Genomic DNA, 26,476 nt, shown 5'->3' with positions numbered 1-26,476 from the left:
AGCACCACGTTTACATTAAAAAAAAGGTGTGCATGCACGAGCATGGTCGCGCGCAAAAGTGTCCCGGTTTCAGACTAGGGAAATCTGGTCACCCTACATCACACGCAACCCAGCAATTGTACCTGACTAAAATCAGCTTCAAGATGAAGAAAAGAAAATAGTAATTATAATAATAATTCAAAGCCCACTAGATAGCACTTTGTGGCCCAGTGGTTGAGAAACACTGATGTAGATAACAAACCAGCTGATTAAACAAGGTAATATAAACAACAGCTTCCCGTGAAACCGGCCATCTTAATTACCAAGCTAGCAGAAAACAAATCAAGCTAATCCTGAGAACCCAGCTAATAATGGTGCTGGCTAGTCATCTGATTCTTTCATATTTCAGTTATCCTGCACCTTTTCACCGAGTTTATGACTGACTTTCTGTCGCTAACAAAGATGGCTAATTAGCTAGACAGGATGGTGCTAGCTAACTAATTAGCAAGCCAACATCATCCAAGTAAGGGATTTTACAGACTTGTTCAAGAAAAACACCCCAAATCTTTTGAGAAAGTATTTTAATCTCTTCTCTTTCAGGCACATCAGCAGCCACAGGCAGTAGAATGGAAATGTGAAGGAGTTGTAGGGTTGAACGTTCTGTATCGCTTACTAGAATGTTAACTACAACATTAATACTCGAGATGAATTAACACAACTGGACAGCTGTTATTAGTTACAGTACAAAAAGGGAATGTTTTTGAGCACAAAAGTAGGAAAAACATGTAACATGATGCTAATCAGCTTATCAAAGGAAAGGTGCTAATGTCGAGTGGCTAACAGGTCTTAGTTTTTATCTGAGGCTCAAAGTCAGGAACTGGAATATTGGCAGTGTAGTGAGGAGTTCAGTGGTGGAAGAGGCGCAGGTTGGTGTGCACCAGAGTGATTACCAGCTCGTTGCAGGCGTTGATGACCACCTCGTCGGCAGTGGAGCCTGATGGAGCAGCGATGAACTCAACACCACTCTGAAACGTGTACAGACAGCCATGAATACTTTCAGTAAATACCAGAAAATATACATATCTACTTCAAGAAAAGCATGGCACCTAGATCTACTTAATACATTTTATTTTATATACAACCCCGATTCCAAAAAAGTTGGGACAAAGTACAAATTGTAAAAAACAATGCAATAATTTACAAATCTCAAAAACTGATATTGTATTCACAATAGAACATAGACAACATATCAAATGTCGAAAGTGAGACATTTTGAAATTTCATGCCAAATATTGGCTCATTTGAAATTTCATGACAGCAACACATCTCAAAAAAGTTGGGACAGGGGCAATAAGAGGCTGGAAAAGTTAAAGGTACAAAAAAGGAACAGCTGGAGGACCAAATTGCAGCTCATTAGGTCAATTGGCAATAGGTCATTAACATGACTGGGTATAAAAAGAGCATCTTGGAGTGGCAGCGGCTCTCAGAAGTAAAGATGGGAAGAGGATCACCAATCCCCCTAATTCTGCGCCGACAAATAGTGGAGCAATATCAGAAAGGAGTTCGACAGTGTAAAATTGCAAAGAGTTTGAACATATCATCATCTACAGTGCATAATATCATCAAAAGATTCAGAGAATCTGGAAGAATCTCTGTGCGTAAGGGTCAAGGCCGGAAAACCATACTGGGTGCCCGTGATCTTCGGGCCCTTAGACGGCACTGCATCACATACAGGCATGCTTCTGTATTGGAAATCACAAAATGGGCTCAGGAATATTTCCAGAGAACATTATCTGTGAACACAATTCACCGTGCCATCCGCCGTTGCCAGCTAAAACTCTATAGTTCAAAGAAGAAGCCGTATCTAAACATGATCCAGAAGCGCAGACGTCTTCTCTGGGACAAGGCTCATTTAAAATGGACTGTGGCAAAGTGGAAAACTGTTCTGTGGTCAGACGAATCAAAATTTGAAGTTCTTTATGGAAATCAGGGACGCCGTGTCATTCGGACTAAACAGGAGAAGGACGACCCAAGTTGTTATCAGCGCGCAGTTCAGAAGCCTGCATCTCTGATGGTATGGGGTTGCATTAGTGCGTGTGGCATGGGCAGCTTACACATCTGGAAAGACACCATCAATGCTGAAAGGTATATCCAGGTTCTAGAGCAACATATGCTCCCATCCAGACGACGTCTCTTTCAGGGAAGACCTTGCATTTTCCAACATGACAATGCCAAACCACATACTGCATCAATTACAGCATCATGGCTGCGTAGAAGAAGGGTCCGGGTACTGAACTGGCCAGCCTGCAGTCCAGATCTTTCACCCATAGAAAACATTTGGCGCATCATAAAACGGAAGATACGACAAAAAAGACCTAAGACAGTTGAGCAAGTAGAATCCTACATTAGACAAGAATGGGTTAACATTCCTATCCCTAAACTTGAGCAACTTGTCTCCTCAGTCCCCAGACGTTTACAGACTGTTGTAAAGAGAAAAGGGGATGTCTCACAGTGGGAAACATGGCCTTGTCCCAACTTTGAGATATGTTGTTGTCATGAAATTTAAAATCACCTAATTTTTCTCTTTAAATGATACATTTTCTCAGTTTAAACATTTGATACGTCATCTATTTTCTATTCTGAATAAAATATGGAATTTTGAAACTTCCACATCATTGCATTCCGTTTTTATTTACAATTTGTACTTTGTCCCAACTTTTTTGGAATCGGGGTTGTAGCTTGCTTACTACTCAGCTTCCCGTTTTTTTGTAGTCACTTTAATGACAGGCTTTCCATGTAACTCTAGCAAGCTAGCTAAAGTTAATACTTTATTTTACAGAAACAGAAGGTATTTATGTTTAGCAACTCCAGCCTAATGTAACTGTCATTTTGTAAACCTTATGTAATAACATCATTAGCGAGCTAACATTTTAGCTTCATGACAACGTAAGTATAATGTTAACCTGCTAGATACTTCACCATGTGGATGTGTTTAACCCAACAATCTTTTCTCTTCAGCAGTTTCTCGTTTTGTTTTGACGCATGTCTGCTAGAATTGGCGTAGTAACAGTAAAGTGAAGTTGAGAATCTGTACCCGTTTTGCTCGGTCGATGTTGTCTCTGAAAGGGAAGAATGCGTCAGAGCTGAGAGCGACACCCTGCAGAGTGCCAAGCCATTGCTTCCGGTCCGACTCACTCAGAGGCTCTGGAACCTCCTCAAACAGAGCCTTCCACACGGCCAGGTCAGGACCCTGACACACACACACACACACACGAGTGAGAAACACTAGCCAATTAGCCTAAAATCGATAATAGTGTAAATGACATAAAAGCTAGAAAAATCAGATTTCTGGACTTTGTTTTGTACTTAACTAGAAAGCTAGCTGTAAGGTGACCTGAGATAAGTAGCTAATTAGAAAAGCGATGCTAAATCACCCTAGTTAACAAGACCATCTCATACTGGTTACGATAATTAGGACAGTTATGCTAAAATTACCTCAGGTCACCTTAAAGGACATGGGACATGAAACATAAATGCACGCTATATCAGTTTCTTTCCATTAAAAATATGAATTAATTGCATCAACAAATACAAAATTATCTATTAAATTCAGCAAAATCGTTATATTCGTGATGATTATATGGCATTTCTGCTCGAGCTCCGATATGCATATTTTACAACCGGAAGAGCCGCTGTCACGTGATCATACGTCACAAAAACTTTCGGGCACAGCACAAGCGGGTAGATGAATGGAGAAGTGGATGACAAGAAAATTGTTTTTATAGTCTTTAACGTACATTGAACATCATGGTGTATTGTGCTGCTTATGGTTGCAATAATTCCAATGGGAAATGCCCTGGAGTAAGTTTTTTTGCATTCCCCAAGGACCCGAAGCTGAGGAAAGTGTGGGCTCACTACTGCCGTAGAAAAAACTTTGCACCTACTGTTTCCCACAAACTGTGTTCGGACCATTTCACTGAGGATTCTTTCAACTTTAATACTCAGGTACTGAACGAAATTAATTGCCAAGCCAAATTTAAGAGGTTACTTAAAGATGGAGCCGTTCCCAACGTCCCAATTCAGGAACAAGACGGCGGAGTGAAACCCGAAGTGCTACGGCCACCGAGGTGCATTCGCTAAGCGACTGAAAGCCGAGGTAAGGATTAGTATTATAATTTTGGGTGTATCAATTATTGATTATCATAATTCTGACTCATTTACTCTTATATCTGTCCTTCTTTGTTTACGTACCGAATCAAAGAGTTGTAGTGAAGTTGTAGAAGAGGTTTTTTTTTAACTTTTATTTCATTTTATTATTTTATATTTTATTTCTACTATTGTTTAATTCTTATTACAAATGGCGTAGTGTTGTTGGCTGTGTGATGGCGTTTCGCCATTTTGAATGTTTTCATCTCGGACTCTGGAAGCATTGTATCTCAATCAATCTCGAAAAATATCAGCAAAAAAAAAACCAACTAGCTTGCAACGGACTTTAGCTAGATCTATGATGAACTTTCAATGTATGATACAAAAATAATACTTCTTTCAACAGATCATTAGCCTTTGAGCAGAATTGTTTTTAACTTACCAGGAAGTGTTATCGAGCCGACCGCTTTCAGTTTCATGGGGATTGAATGAACTCTCACTCTCAGAATCATCTGACCCGTCAGAGTAAAGACAAGATCCATGTTCATGTGACTTTCCAGCTATCGGTTCGAATTGATAGGGTCTAACTTCACATCTCTGTGAAACATCGGGAATATCACTGTCGATGGTGTCCATTTTGGTAACCTGTTTACATTAGATTCCCAAGCGCTGGCACCTTGGAAAGTTTTTGTGACGTCACGGGTCACGTGACCACCTAGCTAATTAACAAATCATTGTTTTACACTGATGTATAAAAAAGTTGAATAATGTGATGATTTTCACATTTTTGACGCCCTGCAGTGATTTAGATGGCATTTCTTATGTCCTTTATACATAATTATACCCAGAAAAAAAATCCCTGTCCCATGTCCTTTAAAAAAACCACCACACAAATGCATTTTAGCTTTTTCTAAGTTAGTAGTTATACTGTCTTGCCTCAAAGTGCAAATAAGGAAGAAAAAAAAATGCATTTCAATGAAGCAACTTCACAAAAAGGCAGATTTTTTTCTAACTTTTTTTTCTAATCTTAACAAGGGGGCGCAATGATCACAGACGGCACTGTAATCAGACCTTGCTAACCAATGCCAAGATGGTAACTTACTTTCTGTGTAAATAAATAAAGCCTGCACATTTAAAACACTCAAAGCAAAAGTTGCTAGCAGTTGGTTCTCACTCTGATTAACGTGTTTGACTAGCATTACCCACTCACCTCTCCAATGGTGTTGCTGACGTATTGGTCGATAGCATTAGCGATCTCGGCACGTTTAACACTGGTGCGGAATTTCATGCCCAAAACCTTTGGATGGCGACGCAGCCACCAGTTATCAGCCTTGTCGCCTGCCAGACGAGTGCAGTGGATCCGAGACTGCTGGCCTGCACCGATGCCAATCACCTGATCACATGGGTGCACACACACAATATTACCAGAAAGACAAGTCCATATCAGAGACACAAAGCCTTGGAGCTGAGCGCTGTGGTGGTAAATGTTACGATAAAATGCTGCAACATGAATGTTAACTAGAGCTATTCTTCATTTGCACATGACAACATAGCTAATTATGCATGCAGCTTTGAACCGGAAGTGGGCCATGTTGGGGGATATACACAAACTCACGCGGCGCACATTTACTATAACCTATGCTCGAGAGGTTGTTACACTCAAGAATTCATTTTGTTTCTTTGCTATGCCTACTCTTTGTGCTGTAATTGGATGTAGGCACAACTCTATTCAAGACAAGGGGACTTAAGTTCTTTAGAATTTCAGCAATTATAAATAATCAAGTAGAAAAAACAACGAGAGTTGTCCACGGAGCGTAGAGGTCAATGGCTGTCTATCATAAACCGGGCTGATTTAAAGGCCCGGTCCCACTGCACTTACGGATGTAAAGAGGATGTAAAACGTAAAAAAATCTTTGCCATCTGTTGGAAAACGCTATGCATCCGTTGTGTACTCATTACATACGTGCTTCATACGCTCTATCCATCGAGCATCCGTCCACTGTGATTTCATCCGCGCAAAAGTTTTGTGCAGCTCAAAACTTTTTAGAACGGATGAACTTTCCGCCGTGTACGATGTAAATCCGCGACATATACGAGCAACAAACGTTCTACGTCCGTTATCATCCATTAAACGTCTGCTGTATCCTCTCTGCATCCTCTGGGCATCCTCGCAACTCACATCCGCTGCAGCTGAAAACGGAAAGAGGGAGGAAAGATAAGGTACATGAAACGTCTATTCATCATTAGTAGCACGGAAATAGAAAGGATGTAAGCGTATGCATCTCGTATATAAAGTATTCAAAACGGACAAAGCGTTTATATCTGGGATGTATCTCGTATATTTAGGATGTCTGGAGTATGTCTAGAGTATGTAGAAGGACACCTAGCGGACAATCGATATTTTGTATAAAAAGGGGGAGAAAATCATCTGGATCTCTCGATGTAGCTGCCAGCACGTCTTTCCGCTTTATGCTGACGGCGTGCGTGCTGCATCCCTTTATATCCGCGGAGCGGACGCAATTCATACCCCCCGCATGCGCAGTGAACGGTCTGCATCCGATATACATCCGCGCAACATTCCCTTTGTTTCCGTTAGGCGTACGTGATGCATCCCCTTCATCCGCTATGCATCCGCTCTTTCTGCTATGCGTCTGCTTCTCAGTTATCACCGGTAACCCCTTCGGAGCTGTCATCCACTTCCATCCGCTAGGCTTCCTATGAACATGCGTTTAACATCCCCGCTATATACTACCCACGTCCGTTCTTTTCCGTTCTGTTTTCGCAAATTTTCGCCAACTTTGTCCATTTCTGGAGCGGATGAAAACGGATAGAGCCACCTCCGAAATTTTGCTCGTCCGCTGTGTCCTTTTTGCATACGTTTTGTGTCCATCGGCCAGTGGGACCGGGCCTTTAGCGATGAGAAAGCAAAAACCACTACACGAGTCTGCAGTCAACATTATCAAACGGTAAGTGCTATGAACTAATTATTAATGAAAGATGGCAACATAAGAAATACTGGATCGTTTAATGGCCTGGTCGTGCAGAAACTCGCCGCTATCAAACGTGACAAAGCCATGATCATTGAGCGTGTGATCCGACAATCAAAGGCTTCTATGAGTCGTTCATTTTAAAAAGAGAGCTGTATTGCTGGGTTTCACGTGACGTCACATCCGCCTCATTAGTTATTCAAAACTTTAGCTGGTGGTCTACCAAAGCTCAGTTGACAAAGCGTTTGTACGGAGAAGATGCACTGCTCGCATGAAAAATGCCTTACGCTTGCCTTGTTACGCTTAAGTTGTTCGACTCGATCAAACTGTGAAACTGACAAGTTTCTTCAGGTTTCCCCATGAACTAATAAAACAGGGTGAACGAGAACAGGATTTCACAAGAAGACGTCGAGAAAGGTGGATTTTGAACCTCTCAGTGAGATCAAAGGGAGCCGAGTCGAAGCATACTCGAGTTTGCAGTTATCACTTGGTGAAAGGTTTGTATCCCTCTCAGCTCTGTCATTAGTGTTTTCCAAGTACTTTTCTTGCTACGTGTTATTTTATGGTACTTTTTTTAAGTCACAAAGCGCTAAAGTCCCCAGCTGTTTCTTTGTTTACTCATCACAAAGTCCATATGCATGAAGGTCGCGACAAAATTCTTACCCAGCTATACAGTTACAATCCGCCGTGATCACTTCTCCGTCTTGTTTACCATAACTAAGATCCAGGTCTTTAAAGGGGTTTCTGATGATCTTTGTGAATGATTTACCTGAGATAAGAGCCAACACAAGTGAGAATCAAGCAAACTGTTGTTTGTTTACGCTTCAACTTGCAGGGCTTCATTGTAAAGACATGAACGAAAAGCTTCATAAACAATACGTTATTCATTTGGCAGCAACTTGATAGCGAGGTCCTTTACCCAGCCACATACAAAAAAAATTGTAAGCCTCCATACTCTTCCACGCTTTCATCTGTTTTGCGGTGTAGAAGGACGTCTGCAACACCAGATAGTTCGAGATGTCAGGGAACTCGACTGAAGGGTAGTTTGAGATCGTATGACAAATCCTTCTTTCCCAGACTGTAGGGGTCGATTCGATTGCACATAATCTTCTGAATATATCTAAAGTGAGCAGTGGCTTCTAGATTACGAGCGTACTCTGATAAGTTATCGCTAGTTGTTTGTACTACGGCAGCCGTTTAGACCACCAGCTATTTCACTTCCGGTAAAACTGCTCAGAAAAGTGACGCGACTGAAACCCAGCAATATAATTTTTGATGACACTGTCTTTATTTTGCTTTTTCTTTCCATTAGGGAAACCAGCTGATCTCTACAATTTTACAGATCCCGAATGGGCTCCAACACAAAATATGGGCCACAACAAAATCAAAGATGTTAGCTCCTAAAGCGGTAGCTCGAAATGCGAGGCTTACAGAGCGCAGGAAAATGCAAAACTATTGAAGAATCTTCCCAAACTATCACAGAGTCAATCGAACAAGATTCATGTCAATCCACTACCTCAAATACTGCAGCCTCCTCGCCTGGGGAGTGCTCTTTTATCACTAAATATGTTCTATAGTGTGTTAGACACCCATCTTTTGAAGCAGTCAAAATGATTATTTTTAAAATAGATTTGAGAAATTACAAGATTCTGAATGTAACTCCTCTACCTTCCAGTCTGTACTCTTACCACTGTGTGTGTGTATTTTATAAATTATACAGTGGGGAAAATAATTATTTGATTCCCTGCTGATTTTGTAAGTTTGCCCAGTTACAAAGAAATGAGCAGTCTATAATTTTTATGGTACTTTTATTTTAACAAATAGAGACAGAATATCAACAAAAAAGTCCAGGGAGAGAGAGAAAAAAAAAAAACACACAAAGGTTATACAGTAAATTCATTTGTATTTGATTGAGTGAAATAAGTATTTGGTACCTAAGCAAAACAGGACTTAGTACTTGGTGGAGAAACCCTTGTTGGCAAGCACAGAAGTCAGACGTTTCTTGTAGTTGGTCACCAGGTTTGCACACATCTCAGGAGGGATTTTGGTCCACTCCTCTTTACAGATCCTCTCCAAATTCTGAAGGTTTCGAGGCTGTCGCTTGGCAACTCAAAGTTTCAACTCCCTCCACAAATTTTCTATAGGATTAAGGTCTGGAGACTGGCTAGGCCACTCCATGACCTTAATGTGCTTCTTCTTGAGCCACTCATTTGTTGCCTTGGCTGTATGTTTTGGGTCATTGTCATGCTGGAAGCCCCATCCACGACCCATCTTCAGTGCTCTGACTGAGGGAAGGAGGTTCTCTTCCAAGATTTTATGGTCCATGGCCCTGTCCATCGGCCCCTCAATGTGGTGAAGCTGTCCTGTACCCTTAGCAGAGAAACAGCCCCAAAGTATAATGTTTCCACCTCCATGCTTGACAGTGGGGATGGTGTTCTTGGAATTGTATTCAGCATTTCTCTTCCTCCAAACACGACGAGTTGAGTTGAAGCCAAAGAGTTCAATTTTGGTCTCATCTGACCACATCACCTTCTCCCAAGCCTTCTCTGAATCATTTAGGTGCTCACTGGCAAACTTCAGAAGGGCCTGTACATGTGCCTTCTTTAGTAGGGGGACCTTGTGGGCACTGCAGAATTTCCATCCATTACAGTGTAGTACGTTACCAATGGTTTTCTTGGTAACTATGGTCCCAGCTGCCTTGAGATCATTAACAAGCTCTTCCCCTATAGTTCTGGACTGATCCCTCATCCTTCTCATGATCATCCTTACCCCATGAGGCGATATTTTGCATGGAGCTCCAGGCTGAGGGCGACTGATGGTCATTTTGTATTTCTTCCATTTTCTAATAACTGCACCAGTAGTTGTCTCCTTCTCACCAATGTTCTTGCTGATGATCTTGTAGCCCATTCCAGCCTTGTGCAGGTCTACAATCTTGTCCCTGATGTCCTTTGAAAGTTCTTTGATCTTGCCCATGGTGGTGGAGAGGTTGATTCTGTTGACAGGTGTCTTATGACCATAATGAGTAGAAATTAGGAGTATGTAACAAGCGTTCTACGTGGGTGGAGCACAGAAGCATGGCAGGCCAGTACTGAGTTCTCAATCACTCTTTTATTGACAGCTTTTCAGCTTCTACACGTTTATTCATATACAACTAATATATATTACACATACATACATACACACACACGTTCTGGTCGGGAGAGAGCCCACTCTGCTCTCGCTCTCCTCCTTAAATAGGGCGCGGTCACTGGGGAGGACACACAAACACATTAATCAAAATCAGGTGCAGTGATTCTGCTACTTACCTTCCCTGACTCCGCTCTCCGGTCACAGACCGACGCTTGACCATGCCCCCACTGCCACATACCCCCACCGCCCGACTCAGGCCGGGCAGCTGTCCGGCCTGCAGCCGACTCCCCCCCCCCGACGGGAGAGGAAGTCTGCCACAACCATCTGCGCCCCTGGCCTGTGGACCACCTTGAAGTTAAAGGGTTGGAGTGCCAGATACCAATGGGTGATCCGCGCGTTGGCATCCTTCATGCGGTGGAGCCACTGGAGGGGCGTGTGGTCCGAACAGAGGGTGAAAGGGAATCCCAGCAGGTAGTAACGGAGGGCGAGGACTGCCCACCTGATGGCCAGGCACTCCTCACACTGACAGCTTACGACTTATGTACAGCACTGGGCGATCCTCCCCCTCCACCTCCTGGGACAAAACAGCCCCCAGCCCTCTGTCTGACGCGTCCATCTGCAATATAAAAGGGAGAGAAAAGTCAGGGGAGTGTAACAGTGGTCCCCCACACAGTACAGCCTTTACCTCAGAAAAAGCCCGCTGGCATTGCTCCGTCCACTGGACCGGATCTGGTGCCCCCTTTTTAGTGAGATCAGTCAGCGGGCTGGTGACGTCCGAATAATTAGGTATAAACCTACGATAATAGCCAGCCCCAGGAACTGTCTCACCCCCTTTTTGGTCTTGGGCCTGATACCGTACTTCCACCCGCCCAATCGCACACTTCTTCGGGTTGGCTGTGAGACCCGCCCGCCTCAGCAACCTAAGGACAGCCCTCAGGTGTTGTAGGTGCCGCGGCCAGTCATTACTATAAATAATGACGTCGTCAAGGTACGCGGCAGCATAGGTGGCGTGGGGGTGGAGGACCCTATCCATCAGCCGCTAAAACGTAGCAGGCGCCCCAAACAGCCCAAAAGGAAGCGTGACAAACTGGTGTAAGCCAAACGGTGTGGAAAAGGCCGTTTTTTCTCGGGATAATGGAGTCAAGGGGATCTGCCAATAACCCTTTGTCAAATCCAGTGTCGAGTAAAAGTGAGCTGTGTCTAGTCGATCGAACAACTCAATACGAGGCATTGGGTACGCGTCGAATTTAGACACCGCGTTGACTTTTCTATAGTCTACACAGAACCGGACTGACCCGTCGGCCTTGGGTACCAAGACCACCGGACTGCTCCAGTCACTGTGGGACTCCTTGACAATGCCCATTTCGAGCATGGTCTCGAGTTCTTCCCGAACCACCTTTTTCTTGGTGTTCGGGGAGTCTGTAAGGGCGGCTACGCACTACCACCCCCGGGGGCGTCTCAATGTGGTGTTCTATGAGGTGGGTGCGGCCGGGCAGGGGCGAGAACACGTTAGAAAATTCTGTTTGCAACCGGGCGACCTCCGCGAGCTGGGTCGGTGAGAGGTGGGCTCCACAGGGGACTGGAGCGGTGGGTAATGCCAATTTTCCCTTTTGAACCTCCAGCCCCAGCTCCGCCTTCTCAGGAACCACCGACACCAGCGCCATGGGGACCTCCTCGCTCCAACGTTTTAACAGATTGAGGTGGTATACCTGTAATGCCCCACCCCTGTCCGTTCGCCTCACCTCATAGTCGATGTCCCCGACTCGCCGTGTGACCTCAAAGGGTCCTTGCCACCTGGCGATTAATTTCGAGCTCGATGTGGGCAACAGTACGAGTACTTTATCTCCCGGTGCGAACTCCCTGAGGCGCGTACCCTTGTTGTACAGGTGGGTTTGTCATTCTTGGGCCTGCCGCAAATTCTCCTGGGTTAGGTGGGCGAGTGTGTGGAGTTTTGCGCGCAGGTCAATAACCTATTGGATTTCATTTTTACGTTGTGAAGGTCCCTCCTCCCAATTTTCCCGCAGCACATCTAGAATGCCGCGCGGCTTATGCCCATATAACCATTCAAATGGGGAGAACCCCGTGGAGGCTTGTGGGACCTCTCATACTGAAAACAACAAGGGTTCGAGCCACTTATCCCAATTACGTGCGTCCTCACTTATGAATTTTTTTATTATATTCTTGAGGGTGCGATTGAACTGTGCAACTAAACCATCTGTTTGTGGGTGATACACGCTGGTGCGGATCGGCTTAAATCCCCAACAACCTATACAGTTCCTTTAGTGTACGTGACATAAACGCGGTGCCTTGGTCAGTCAGAATCTCTTTCGGGATTCCAACTCGGGAGATAACATGGAACAGCGCCTCCACAATACTGCGTGCTGAGATATTGCGAAGAGGCACTGCTTCCGGGTATTGCGTTGCATAGTCCACTAGAACTAATATAAAGCGGTACCCTCGTGTTGACCGATCTAATGGCCAGACGAGATCCATCCCAATTCTTTCGAATGGGGTCTCGATTAATGGTAGAGGGCACAAAGGTGCTTTTGGAATGGCTGCTGGATTTACTAACTGGCATTTGCAGCACGCCGTACACCACCTACGGACATCGCCGCGAATCCCTGGCCAATAGAACTGGGCCATTATTCGGGCTAGTGTTTTATCCTGCCCCAAGTGTCCAGCCATGGGATTAAAGTGAGCCGCCTGGAATACCAATTCCCGGCGGCTCTTCGGAATCAAAAGCTGCGTGAATTGCTCTTTAGTTTGAGTGTCCTGCGTCACTCTGTATAATCTATCCTTCATAATCGCGAAGTAGGGGAAGGACGGGGTGGCGTTTGGCTGGAGCATTTGACCATCGATTACTCTCACTTGGTCAAACGCATGCCGCAGAGTCTCGTCTCGTGACTGCTCTAATGGAAAATCCACGAGGGATTCCCCAGGAGAGAGAGGAGGGGCCGGCGGCTCCTCACTCTGACGCGGAGCTGATGTAGACGGCTCTGTGACAGCTGCTCCCGGCAACGCGACACCGGGACCTCCCCTTATTAAACTATGGCAGGACCCACTCTTCACTAGATGACTCATTAAATCCCGAAATCCCGACCAATCAGTCCCCAAAATTATAGAGTGGGTGAGGCAAGGATTAACCGCCGCCTTTACTATAAATTTCTCCCCTCGAAACAGAATGTGAACTGACACTAAAGGGTAGTTGTGAACATCCCCGTGCACACACACAACACCTTCACCAATTGTGCTCCCCCCAATGCCTCGTCTTGCACCAGGCTTTGGTGCATTGAGGTCTGATTACAGCCGGAATCCACCAAAGCCTGATACGTATCCCCTTGGATACTCACCGGTATGCGATATGCTCCGGCCCGATCGAGGGCGGCTCCTGGCGCGTCGGGGATCCGGACCACCACGCCCGCCTCCATCGCCGAGCACTGATGCTGGAGGTGCCCCGGCTCCCCGCAGCGCCAGGACACCGGCCCGGGCTCTCTCTCTGCACCGGTGTTCCGGATATCACTCACCTGAGGGGGGGGAAGACACAGACACGGAACTAGGAGAAGATAGGACACCGCGGGTGCGGCAGGCCGGCTGGGGTGGAGCCGGCCCCCGCCTCCGCAGTGGGGGAATGGGGCAAGGCAAGGCAAGTTTATTTATATAGCACATTTCATACACAGTGGCAGTTCAATGTGCTTTACAGAAGTAAAAGCAAAACAGGGGCAAGGGAGAGGAACAGAAGGGGAGTGAGAGAGAGAGAGACGCTGTCCTGCCGTTGGAACGACCGCCATATGGTCCATATGATCAATGGCCTGATCCAGCGACGCCGGGCGATGGCACTGGACCCACTCCGCGGTTCCCTCTGGAAGTCAAGCAACGAACTGCTCCAGTGCCACCAGATCGATGATCTCCTCAGCGTCGCGGTTGTCAGTCCTCAGCCACCGGCGGCAGGCGTCCCGGAGTTGCTGGCTAAACACGAACGGCCGGCCGGCCGACCTCCTCCAGGCGCTGCGCGCGGAAGCGCTGCCGCTCCGGAGTGCGCCCCACGCGCTGGAGGACGGCCCTTCTGAGGTCCGCGTAGACCAGCCGGCTGTCGGCGGGGAGCTGTAGCGCGGCCAGCTGCGCCTCGCCCGTGGGGAGGGGGAGGAGGCGCGCCGCGCGCTGTTCCACCGGCCAACCCCACGCCTCTGCTGCCTGCTCAAAGAGAACGAGGAAGGCCTCGGGGTCGTCGTGCGGGCCCATCTTCGTCAGGGTGAGGTGGGAAGGGCCTGCCGCGGTGGAGGTGGTGGACCCCGCCGACGCGAGTAGGTGCCGGAACGCCCGGCGATCTTCCTGCTGCGCCAGCACCAGGGCCTCAAACCTTCGCTCCTGTTCTTCCTGGAGGGCGACCAGCGCCTGGTGCTGGCTCTGTTGGGCTGTGGCGAGGGCATGGACCAGGTCCTTGAAGGGGGAGGACTCCATGTGGCTGTTCTCTCCTGCGCTCCGTCCCGGGTTTCGGCACCACTGTAACAAGCGTTCTAGGTGGGTGGAGCACAGAAGCATGGCAGGCCAGTACTGAGTTCTCAATCACTCTATTATTGACAGCTTTTCAGCTTCTACACGTTTATTCATTCATATATATATATATATATATATATATATATATATATATATACATACACACACATACATACATACACATACATACATACACACACGTTCTGGTCGGGAGAGAGCCCATTCTGCTCTCGCTCTCCTCCTTAAATAGGGCACGGTCACTGGGGAAGACACACAAACACATTAATCAACTTCAGGTGCAGTGATTCTGCCACTTACCTTCCCTGACTCCGCCCTCCGGTCACAGACCGACACTTAACCACGCCCCCACTGCCACAGAGTACTTTCTTAAAGTGACAGACTAATCTGTGTGCCTCATGGGCACATACAGTAACAGGTCTGTGGGAGCCAGAATTCTTGCTGGTTTGTAGGGGATCAAATACTTATTTCATTCGATCAAATGCGAATTAATTTATACCCTTTATATGATGTTTTTTCGGGACATTTTGTTGATATTCTGTCTCTATTTGTTAAAAAAAAGTACCATAAAAAATTATAAACTGCTCATTTCTTTATAACCAAGCAAACTTACAAAATCAGCAAGGGATCAAATAATTATTTTCCCCACTGTATATGTATATATATTGTATATCCTCCAACATGGTGGCAGTCAATGCAATTTTGGTCATGTGGTTGCAAACGAAGAATTGCAGACAGACACGTGCTTTCGCCTTGGTGTTTACTTCACATCTTTCTCCTCACCTGGCCGTCCTTGGCGTAACACACAGAGTTGGACTGCGTGTACTTCACAGCGACGCTGGCTACGATCAGGTCACGCACGGCCGTCTCAGACAGCTAGCAAATAACAGAAGCTTTTTTTTTAATAAACCATTATTACAGTCAGGACTAATCATCGTGAGGAGTACGGTATGAACATGGCGCTTTCAGCTCACTGTGCCGTTGGAGACGACGTTGCTGAAGAGCTGCTTATCGATGATGCCGTTGTTCCTCTTCTGCTTCATGTGCAGCCCGAACAGAATTCTCACCTCCTGTTCATCAGGCTCGTAGCTGGGATCCATCTGGGGAGGAACACGTTCAAAACTAGAATTACTGCCCTGTGGTCGTACGCCTCCGCAAACCCATTCAGTTTCAAACTCTAAATCAGTTCATCTTTGAGGCCAATTGAACATTTCTACCAAATTTGAAGAAATTCCTTCAAGGTGTTTGTTGCGGCTGTGGTGTGTGTATTTCTCTACTTGCGTTTCTGCCAAGGTACCACCCTCCTCCTTTGTTACCGCAGAAGCAGGTGATTGAATGCACCGGTTTTTAATTTGCCTGTCAGGACTGCGGGGTTAAAAAGCCGGCCCAAACCTACCAACGAGGTCAGTGGACCAGACAAGAGCTTACAGTTTATCTGTGTGGTGTATTGTGTTGGAGCTCTTGTGTGTTGGCAGTATTTTTGCTGTGCGTTATTCTGACTGTAGTGCGTGCATGTGGAGCGTTTACAGTAGTGTGTCGGGGCTGGCATTACTCCCGGTTCTGGGAGAGTTTATTTGGCAGGTTTTCTTCAGTTTCGGATCTCTTTAGTTCTGGGCCGGTGTTTCAGCAGCTTTTCTTTGAACTTTTATTTTGACATAGAAAACCTTTCAGTTTATATATCTACTCCCTTGTTTGTGATTCATTTAATTCTTTAGTTTAAACTGCGTTATGTTCTCTACAACCCCCAGACCTTTTATTCTGGGAGACGCAACAGTGTTCTCGAGATACATACAGTACCAGTCAAAAGTTTGTACACCCCTAGTCTTCTACTCCATACGTTTTTCTGCATTTTGACTATTTTCTACATTGCAGAACAAGACAGAAGAGATCAAAACTATGAAAGAACACGTGCAGGGTGTATGGAATTATATGGTAAACAAAAAGTGTTATTTTATATTTTAGATTCTTCAAAGTAGCCAGTATTTGCCTTGATGACGCTTTGCACACTATCGGCATTATTTTAAGCAGCTTCATGAGGTAGTCACCTGGAATGCTTTTCAGTTCACAGGTGTGCCTCGTCAAAAGGTAATTAGTGGACCAGTTTCTTATCACGTTTGGGATCAAATAGTAAATACTAATAATACAGTAAATAGCCCTATTAAAATACAACTGTAGTAATTCATATTGTGTCAAGAACCAAACAACCAAGTAAAGAGAAACGACATCCATCATTACTGTAAGACATGAAGTGACCTATTAATTAATAAAAATAAATAATACATTGAATTAGAAGGTGTGTCCAAACTTCTGAATGGTACTGTACATGCCACGAGTGCCTTTGACCATGAAAATCTAAGCAGTTCTTCTTTGAGACCAATTGAACATTTCTACCAAATTCAAAGAAATTCGCTTGAGGCGCACCTTAGATATCAATCATTCACAAGAACAGGATGGACGGACAACCTGAAAACATGCTCCCATGACGGGAGACATAACATTAGATGGAGTGTGTAATGCATTATTGTTAAGGTGTGTGTTACCTGCAGAACGCAGTAATTTCTGTTCTTCTTTTTGCTGAGGATACGAAGAGCCTCAGGGTCATAACCTGGAGCAATAATCCCATCTGAAACCTAGCAGTACAATCCGGGGGGGGGGGAACAAAACAAACATCAACTGTGAGCGACTGCTCACTTGTGTATCCCCCCACTCCCGCTTATATCAGAATGCAAGCAATCGAAGGAATAGGACACTTATTATGAACGTTGACTTCAAGAAATAATGAACTAATGAACCCTGAAACAAGTAAAGAGCCGTGTCTCTCCCCAGGGATTTCAAATAGCATCCTGGTAAACTGTCATTTTGAAATAGCATTTTGCTTCTTGAAATAGCGTCAAAATCCACCCTGTATGTTTCATAAATACATTCGGTCAGTAAACAGGAAGTTGATGTGCAACAGACCTGAAAACAGTATACACGGTATAGAAGCCCAAGCCGAAGTTTGCTACCAAGTGGCTATGATTTGTGGCGGCTGAGAAAAAAAGGTGTTTTGGACGGACGGCGATACGGATGGACAGACAGACAGACAGACAAACAGAGGTAAGAAACCAGTATACCCCCCTCCTTTGGAGTGGGTTACAATTTAAAAAAAAAAAAAGTAACTTTAATTACTGTATGTTACAAGCTGGCAAAAGGAGAAAGAAAAAACAAAACAAAAAAGAAACCCCATCCAGCCAGGCAATAAAATAAAAATTGCTGATTTTTTTGGCAACCAAGTGAAACATGCTAGCAAGCTGCACATCTGAGCTGATTACGCTGACCAAGTTAAAAATGTTAATGATTTATTACTATCCTGAGTATTTCTTTCAAAAGAACTTTCTCGTGGGTTGGACCATGTTAACAATTAACATCCAGGCAACAGATCCTAGCCATCAGCCACTAGCTAAATGATTAGCATTGCTGACAAACAAAATAAACTAGTATAATTAATAAGTACTCCAATTCTAAACATGAAAATGTACAAAACACGCACACACACCTCTCTGGAGATGATCTTAGCAGTGGGAACATCACAGGGATCTGAAAGAGCGACGAAATCTCCGAACGAGGACATCCTGTCTGCTCCTGAGAGACATCGCTGAGCCATTACATGCTTTACTTCAGTATTTATCACTTTTTTTTTAATATACAGTTGGTAGAGAAAGCTTTAAAAATGTTTGAGACAGAGCAGAAAGATGTCTGAAATGAGCAGAAAGCAAACCCTAAAAATGGAAACTGATGCCATGTAAAGTGCTTTGTGAGTGTGTGTGTTGTACCTCTGGCACGAGCATAGGCTGTCGCGAGTGGCGTAAGATCTTTCAGCATGTCGTGCACCATACACACTTTAGCCTCCTCCTCGCTAAGCGCCACACCGACGGCCGCACCTGAAAAACATGCGTACACACACACAAAAGGAAGGAGCCCTGTCAATCACAACACTAGCCAATCAGGGGCATCTACGAGCTTATGTATGTGGAAGAGGGCAGATAGAGCTTGTCAGAATGTGTTCGGAAAAGTTGCAGTTGCCTTCATGTATCTAAAAGATATGGATAGATAAGCAAATAAGTGCATGCGGCTTACCAGCAGGACTGACATGTTTAAACGATGCAGCAGCAGGCATTAGCAACGCGCTCTTCAGCTCTTTAACCAGCTGCCATGCGTTCAGAGCATCGCACAGATTAATGAAGCCTGGAGCTCCATTCAGCACTGAAACAAACAAAAACACACACACACAGAAGCAATCATGGAGCGTCACAGGAACAAGGTCTCATGAACACAGAATCAGATGTGAATTTATTTTATATAGCTTGTGTAGATGTGTGTGTGTGTGTGTGTGTGTGTGTGTGTGTGTATTAACCCTTTATCGGCAGCGCAGGCTCCAGTGTGTAAATCTGCGCAGGACTCTGGTGTGGGTTCATGCCGTAACGCAGCGACAGCTGCGAAACTCCACTGCTAAACTCGTGCCGGAAATAATCAGCAATCGCATCATCGTACTGAGCAGTGTGTGTGAACGCCTGGAGGAGAAAATATACACAACTGCACAATCACTAAAGCATATTAGTGTATTATCTGACAAGTTGTTGAATTTGTTGATTAGTTTTCTATGACGGTAGTGCAGCTCCAAGTCACAGGTTTATATTAACGCACTTGTTCTAACACCTTACCGTTTCTAGAGGCACTGTAGACGCTCCACGTAAACAGATTATTTGTTGTGAGGAAGTCACAATCTTGTACTTAACTGAGTTTCTTTGCTTATCTCTGATGACACACAAAAGGTCAGAAAGGCAAGGGTTTTTTTTTTTTGGTGGAGGGGGGTTTTGGGACAGGACAGGACACAACAAATGGTGATAAACACTCCGACTTTCTCCATGTGGACTCTAACACTGTACCGATCAGAGAAGTACACCAGGGTCCAAAGGTCTGAGTGCACGACCAACAAAGTGTTTTATCAGTTAACTAAAACGCCACGTCTCAAACCACAGCTACACATTTACATGACACCCTACACATCTGACTAGCAAGTACTTGAGTTCTGTGGGGTTTAATTTCACCCTTTACGTTACACTGAAATAGGATCACTTGCACAATTGTCGAACCCGTTACGGCCACCCGAAATCTGGAAACAATTTTATAGCAACCTGTTACAGTTAATTAGTGAACATTACAGCATTACCTAGCAGAAGTGCAACCATTTGTAATTTAAGAAAGAAAAAAAAAAATCCACAAAACACAAAGAACGAAAAATACTTGGTAAGGAAAAATAAAAAATAAAATAATAATTAAAAAAAAGCTAACCACACTTAGCAAACAAGAGTGCTCCAAGAGTACAATATCCCCTGCTGGTGACTGTGCCATAACTCTGGTAAAATTCGACTGAATTAAACGAAATTGAAATATGCGTATTACCAACATAAAGAATCCTGTCAAGTTTCATGAAATTCCTCCAAAAATTGAGAGAGGAGTTGATTTCAGAAGGTGAGCACCCTTCTTGGGACGGATGGACAGACATCGCCATGACATAACCTCCCTTCAGGCCTTTTGGCCATCTCATCTCATTATCTCTAGCCACTTTATCCTGTTCTACAGGGTCGCAGGCAAGCTGGAGCCTATCCCAGCTGACTACGGGCGAAAGGCGGGGTACACCCTGGACAAGTCGCCAGGTCATCACAGGGCTGACACATAGACACAGACAACCATTCACACTCACATTCACACCTACGCTCAATTTAGAGCCACCAGTTAACCTAACCTGCATGTCTTTGGACTGTGGGGGAAACCGGAGCACCCGGAGGAAACCCACGCGGACACGGGGAGAACATGCAAACTCCGCACAGAAAGGGCCTCGTCGGCCACGGGGCTCGAACCTGGACCTTCTTGCTGTGAGGCGACAGCGCTAACCACTACACCACCGTGCCACCCGCCTTTCAGCCAATGGGGGATAAAATAAAAAAATAAAAAAAACTTTGCCAAATTACATGAAATTCCTCCAAAAATTGTGAGGGAAGTTGATTTTAGAAAGCAAGCACACCTTGATGAAATTGCCAAAGTACAAGTTTGTTAATAATCAAGGGCATAACTCTGGTAAAATTAAATGAAATTTCAATATGCGTATTACTGTCTTATAACAAAGCTTTTTGCCAAGTTTGGTGAAATTTCTCCACAAATTGAGAGAAGAGTGGATTTCAGAACATAATACACCCTCATGAAATTATCAAAATACAAAGTTATTTAATCAAGGGTCAAAACTCTTAAAATTTTCACAAACAAAATTAAATCGCAAGATGCGTATTACCGTCATATAACAAGGCCCTTTTGCCAAGCTTCGCCAAATTTGTCCAAAAATTGTGAGAGGAGTTGATGTCAGAAGTAGGGCTGTAACGATATGCGTATCGAAATCGCGATACGCAGAGCCACGATCCGTATCGCGATACAAGAAGGCAGAATCGCGAGCATGGTGAAGTTAGTTTCAGATTGGATATTCGTTGGATATTCAGATATCAGTGAATTCGTTGGATATTCAAATATCAGTGAAATACCATTGTTTTTCAATGGGGAAACACTTTTTTTCAATAGCTTTGACATAAAGTGACCTTGGGACCCCAAACTTTGCAGCATGCATCACCTATACAGGCGCAATAGGGCACACCCCAAATTATTGGATTTTAGTTCCTCTTCAATATATATCTCCATCAATTTAAAATACCATTGTTTTTCAATGGGGAAACACTTTTTTTCAATAGCTTTGACATAAAGTGACCTTGGGACCCCAAACCTTGCAGCATGCATCACCTATACAGGTGCAATAGGGCACACCCCAAATTATTGGATTTTAGTCCCTCTTCAATGTATATCTCCATCAATTTAAAATACCATTGTTTTTCAATGGGGAAACACTTTTTTTTTTTCAATAACTTTGACATAAAGTGACCTTGGGACCCCAAACCTTGCAGCATGCATCACCTATACAGGTGCAATTCGTTGGATATTCAGATATCAGTGAATTCGTTGGATATTCAGATATCAGTGAAATACCATTGTTTTTCAATGGGGAAACACTTTTTTTTCAATAGCTTTGACATAAAGTGACCTTGGGACCTCAAACTTTGCAGCATGCATCACCTATACAGGCGCAATAGGGCACACCCCAAATGATTGGATTTTAGTTCCTCTTCAATATATATCTCCATCAATTTAAAATACCATTGTTTTTCAATGGGGAAACACTTTTTTTTTTTCAATAGCTTTGACATAAAGTGACCTTGGGACCCCAAACTTTGCAGCATGCATCACCTATACAGGTGCAATAGGGCACACCCCAAATTATTGGATTTTAGTCCCTCTTCAATGTATATCTCCATCAATTTAAAATACCATTGTTTTTCAATGGGGAAACACTTTTTTTTTTTCAATAGCTTTGACATAAAGTGACCTTGGGACCCCAAACCTTGCAGCATGCATCACCTATACAGGTGCAATAGGGCACACCCCAAATTATTGGATTTTAGTTCCTCTTCAATGTATATCTCCATCAATTTAAAATACCATTGTTTTTCTATGGGGAAACCTATTTTGGGTCCCCAAACCTTGCAGAACGCTTCGGCTACATGGGTGTTACGTGTTACGCCTCCTGTGTCTGTGTGCGCATGTCTCTCTCTCTCTCCCCCCAGGTGTAGCGGTTGGTATTGGCTCCTTCTCCTTCACCTGTTTCCACTTGAGGAAGGCCTATATAAACCTGTGCTTCCACCTGCCAGAGAGAGGAGAGGGCTTTGGGGTTTTTGCACGCTCGCCTTGCCATTGCGCGTCTGTCGGCTCGGTTGGAGGGTTGGCTCCTGGGGCTGCCACCCTCTCTGTTGGACTTTTGAATTCCGTTTTTCTATCACCTTTTGTTATGCACTTTTGTAAATAAATTTCACTTTTTCACTGTACGTCGTCTTGCGTTTTGGGTTTGTGTCGCCACCCTGGTTTTTAATTGTTCATGCCTCCCTAGAGCATGTAACAATGGGACCACTAAGGCACACCAGTCAACAATAAAGAGCCTGATCTGAACTCGTCAGTCATGGTTGAAAATGGGGACAGAGAATTTCAACGACGGCATTCCCCACCTTAATGCTGCTCTATGGCTGCCCCCCCCCCCCCATAGTCCATAGACTCCCCACGCAAAGTCCATGTTACCCTTCACACACAGCCCATGCTCAGGCCACCCACATCAATCCCCTGCCCCACAATCACACATACTTACACAGTACAGGTGAACAACTCAAATTTCGCTTATGCTATAGGCCTAGTAGTACTACAATGCATGTCAAAAAAGGAAAGCCTTTTAATGCTTTTATTCTTGCATTTTAGCATGTCTTGCACCAAAAGTGGTTTTTACAATATGTTCTTTAAAGCAGTGGTTCTTAAACTTTTTTAAACTGCATGCCTCTGGCACCTTTGAATAATGGAAACATAATGAAAGCTTTTAGCTATTACTCAGTGAGCCAAATACTATGAATAAGCCATAATTATGTTATTTCCATTGACGAAATGTGGTTTGTTTTCATATGACCAAGGTGTGTGAGAATACTTTATTAGTGAAACATTTTCTTATGTTGCCAGATTATTCAGGCACTGATGCACATCAATGCTTTCGCATTGAATGTAGCTGACAGAATTTATCTAATGGACCACTACACTGCTGGAGTAATTCTGACTGGGGACAGGGCGTCTGTACGCCGCCAAAGTTTACCGAAGGTAATGCTCAGTGTCTGCCTCTGATGGCATGTTGTGTTATGGGAATAGTTCAATAATTACCAGGTATTTCTACATGAATATCTCTATCAAATATGGTAAACAGGACACACCACACAGTCTTGACGAATAACCCCAGTTACACTTTCATCTGTCATTAAACATTGATGTTTCAATGTTATAGGTAAACTTTGACAACTATGAAGCCATTATATCATTCATCCACGTCAGAAATAACCACTGGAACGCACTGGTTTGTGGCACTAGTCATCAGCAATCATTTACATGTTTACCATATTGAGAAATAGCTGTAAATATTAGTTGCATAATACCCTCTGTTATTTCACAGTACATACATGCAAATTCTGCCAGAGTTTTTGTGTGCGACCCATCACCAGCATCCAATGAACACAAGGACTCATGTGTTGCTGCCCAGAGAATACGGTAAGGTTTATTTTTGTTATTTTTGTAATTATTTAGATGCTTTGTAATCAATCACATTTAGATCAAATAACAGCAATTCCCCCACAAGCAATATTTAAGAAAATAGAAAAAGATAAAATGATAATGACAAAGTGACAAGGATTTTGTTTGTTACATGCATACACAAGTACCATAAAGTGCTTTAATAATGCATAAAGTGCAAAATGGTGTGGTTGGGCAGTGCATAGGCTGTGTGTGGAGAATATGGGAGTATATGGAAGAACATACACTACTCTGTTGGGCAACATGGACTGTGTGTGTGGCAGGAAGGGAATATGGGCAGCAAATATGCATATGTATGCAGAGGTTTCAGACAAGTAAAAGTAAAAAAGACCAAATTAAAACCCTGCCACAACTCTGATCCAACCAGCAGGTGGATAGGTGGACAGGTAGATCAGCCACTCAGGGAAGTCACCTGTGTTGGAAGTAAAACGTGGCAGGGGTTTTACTTTCCAAACTACTTTTACTTCCTTTTTGACACTTCTTTGTTTTGCATGTGATGTGAAGGGGAATGAGGTAATTGGGGTCTACTTTATGTGTCTGAGGTGTGAGAGGGTACTCAGTGTTGGGGTGGGAGCTCATGTACTATGTAAAGATGGGAGTGCATGGACAGTGTTTAGGAGCACATGAGCTGAGAGGATAGGGGGAGCACAGCATGTTCATTCCTAAACATAGTTGCTATTGTTTAATTCGTATTGTATCGTCTAAAGAACTTACTAAATCACATATGTCTTTAGCGAATACTTAAAAATGAGGAGAGCCTGCCACGGCAATACCAACTGGGTGGACATCCCTTGGAAAGGTGCTGTCATGGCTCACCCAGTTCAGCAGGATGGGTGCAGTTGTGGTGTCATTGTTATAAAAGTAAGTGGAAATACAACCCCAAAACAGAAAAAGTTGGAACAAATCTTGGTCACTCATTATTTCAAACAGGAAACTCTCAGAATTGAATTCAAAATGGCATCATGACATCAGCCTAATTACGGCAACACAGAGTTTCCTGTATGAACTTTGGCCACTTCTTATGTAATACATAAGTAATTAATCCCCCCACATCTTTACTTCTGAGTGAAGCAGCCCCTCTGTGTTGTCCTTTTATCTGTACAGTACGTTCATGTTGGCAGTCAATATAATTCATTTAGAAATATTTTTCCTTGTGTTTAAAATTATTCAACTTTTACAGCCTGTTTTTTTTAACCGCTGACAACCGCTGACCGTTTTAACCACTGACATGCTTTCTATACACAATTCTCCATCTTGTTATTGGATTGAACATTTTTGAAATGGTAGTAGACTACTTTCCTTTAATTCACAATCTTCCATTTGTCTCAAACGTTTCTTTGTCCCAAAGATAAATATCTACTGTTCATTTTATATACTATTGCACCCTGCATGCACAATGTTTTAGTGATCAATTGCGAAGACATTTTTAATGTGTTCATTTAGATGGCCATAGCAGTGATGGAAGCTTTCCCAGACGTTCCGACAATACAATTCGACACAACAAAGAGAGCCATGGCAGAAGAGAGAAGATTTATGGCTCTCCAAGTCCTCAAAGCGTCAGGTACACTAGAGTACCAAGAGTATCTCAGTAAATTAAATGCTCAACACATATCCTCTGATTTAATGTACTGCACAAATGCACTTTGCAGTCTTTGAAAATGAATGCGGCATGTGTGGAACGGACAAGGCCCCTGGGAACGCGGCTTCTTACACAGACTGGGTGAGTAGAGCCAAATTAAATGTGGAATGACATGATTATATGATGTCTGTAGAAACAATCAATTATGCATTTAGCTGCCTTTTATCAATACAATCTACATACTTACAGTACCATATGCAATATGCAATGTAGAGTAAGGTAAAGTGCCTTTCTCAAAGGGCAAAATTATGTCCACAACTGAATGTGCAGTGATGGATTTGTTTCATTCAACAGATCCAGTGCGACGCATGTGACCGTTGGTTTCATGCTCTTTGTCTCAACATGGTGAAGGCAACATTGGACAGCTTAAAAAAACAAAAATGGCTTTGTGTTTTGTGTGAATAAATGTGTGTTGTGCTTTAGTGGTACCATGTGGTTTAAACATGTTGCAACGTTTGTCACTTTGTGTGAAACATATTGACAAATTGGGTCATGTGAAAGATCATGTGAATGTATATTTAAAATTTTGGGTTCCCCTGTGAAAAGCAGTGGTATTTTAAATTAATGTGTATATACATTGAAGGAAAATAAAGTTCTAATAATTTGGGGTGTGCTTTATTGGTCCTATGTAGCTGAAGCATGCTGCTAGTTTTGGGGTCCCAGGATTACTTTATGTCAAACCTATTGAAAAAAAGGGTTTTCCCATAGAAAAACAATGGCATTTTAATTCGATGAAGATATATGTTGAAGAGGAACTAAATTCCAATAATTTGCAGTGTGCCTTATTAGGACCATGTAGCTGAAGCATGCTGCAAGGTTCGGGTTTCCAAGG

The 26,476-nt window shown here is 43.8% G+C and overlaps 2 protein-coding genes across 3 annotated transcripts in view; one reads left to right on the top strand and one right to left on the bottom strand.

Annotated features, from left to right (window-relative positions):
* Positions 1–543: 543 nt before the first annotated feature.
* atic (5-aminoimidazole-4-carboxamide ribonucleotide formyltransferase/IMP cyclohydrolase) overlaps positions 544–26,476 on the bottom strand; it is a 63,198-nt gene continuing 37,265 nt past the window's right edge. The window contains exons 6-15 of the mRNA XM_060898455.1: positions 19,147–19,303; positions 18,870–18,995; positions 18,566–18,673; positions 18,289–18,374; positions 17,294–17,383; positions 15,728–15,853; positions 15,537–15,629; positions 5,336–5,518; positions 3,074–3,229; positions 544–1,004 (exon numbers count right to left, since the gene is read on the bottom strand). Of these exons, the coding sequence (XP_060754438.1) occupies positions 885–1,004; positions 3,074–3,229; positions 5,336–5,518; positions 15,537–15,629; positions 15,728–15,853; positions 17,294–17,383; positions 18,289–18,374; positions 18,566–18,673; positions 18,870–18,995; positions 19,147–19,303 (1,245 nt within the window). The 3' untranslated portion in view covers positions 544–884. The remainder of the gene's footprint in view (positions 1,005–3,073; positions 3,230–5,335; positions 5,519–15,536; positions 15,630–15,727; positions 15,854–17,293; positions 17,384–18,288; positions 18,375–18,565; positions 18,674–18,869; positions 18,996–19,146; positions 19,304–26,476) is intronic.
* Positions 23,438–26,067, top strand: LOC132866611 (uncharacterized). 2 transcript variants are annotated; one of them, XM_060899406.1, is made up of 6 exons: positions 23,438–23,522; positions 23,704–23,772; positions 23,869–23,963; positions 25,449–25,566; positions 25,655–25,725; positions 25,939–26,067. In XM_060899406.1, the coding sequence occupies exons 3-6, from the start codon at positions 23,940–23,942 to the stop codon at positions 26,047–26,049; spliced, it is 324 nt and encodes a 107-aa protein (XP_060755389.1). In that variant the 5' UTR covers positions 23,438–23,522; positions 23,704–23,772; positions 23,869–23,939; the 3' UTR covers positions 26,050–26,067. The 2 variants fall into 2 exon arrangements, with proteins under 2 accessions (XP_060755389.1, XP_060755390.1); XM_060899407.1 differs by lacking the exon at positions 23,438–23,522 and having other exon boundaries at positions 23,579–23,772.

This window comes from Neoarius graeffei, chromosome 18 (genome assembly GCF_027579695.1).
Source record: "Neoarius graeffei isolate fNeoGra1 chromosome 18, fNeoGra1.pri, whole genome shotgun sequence".
Classification (NCBI taxonomy): domain Eukaryota; kingdom Metazoa; phylum Chordata; class Actinopteri; order Siluriformes; family Ariidae; genus Neoarius; species Neoarius graeffei.
Note: the sequence above shows the minus strand (reverse complement) of the source record. Positions and strands in the feature narration are given on the sequence as shown.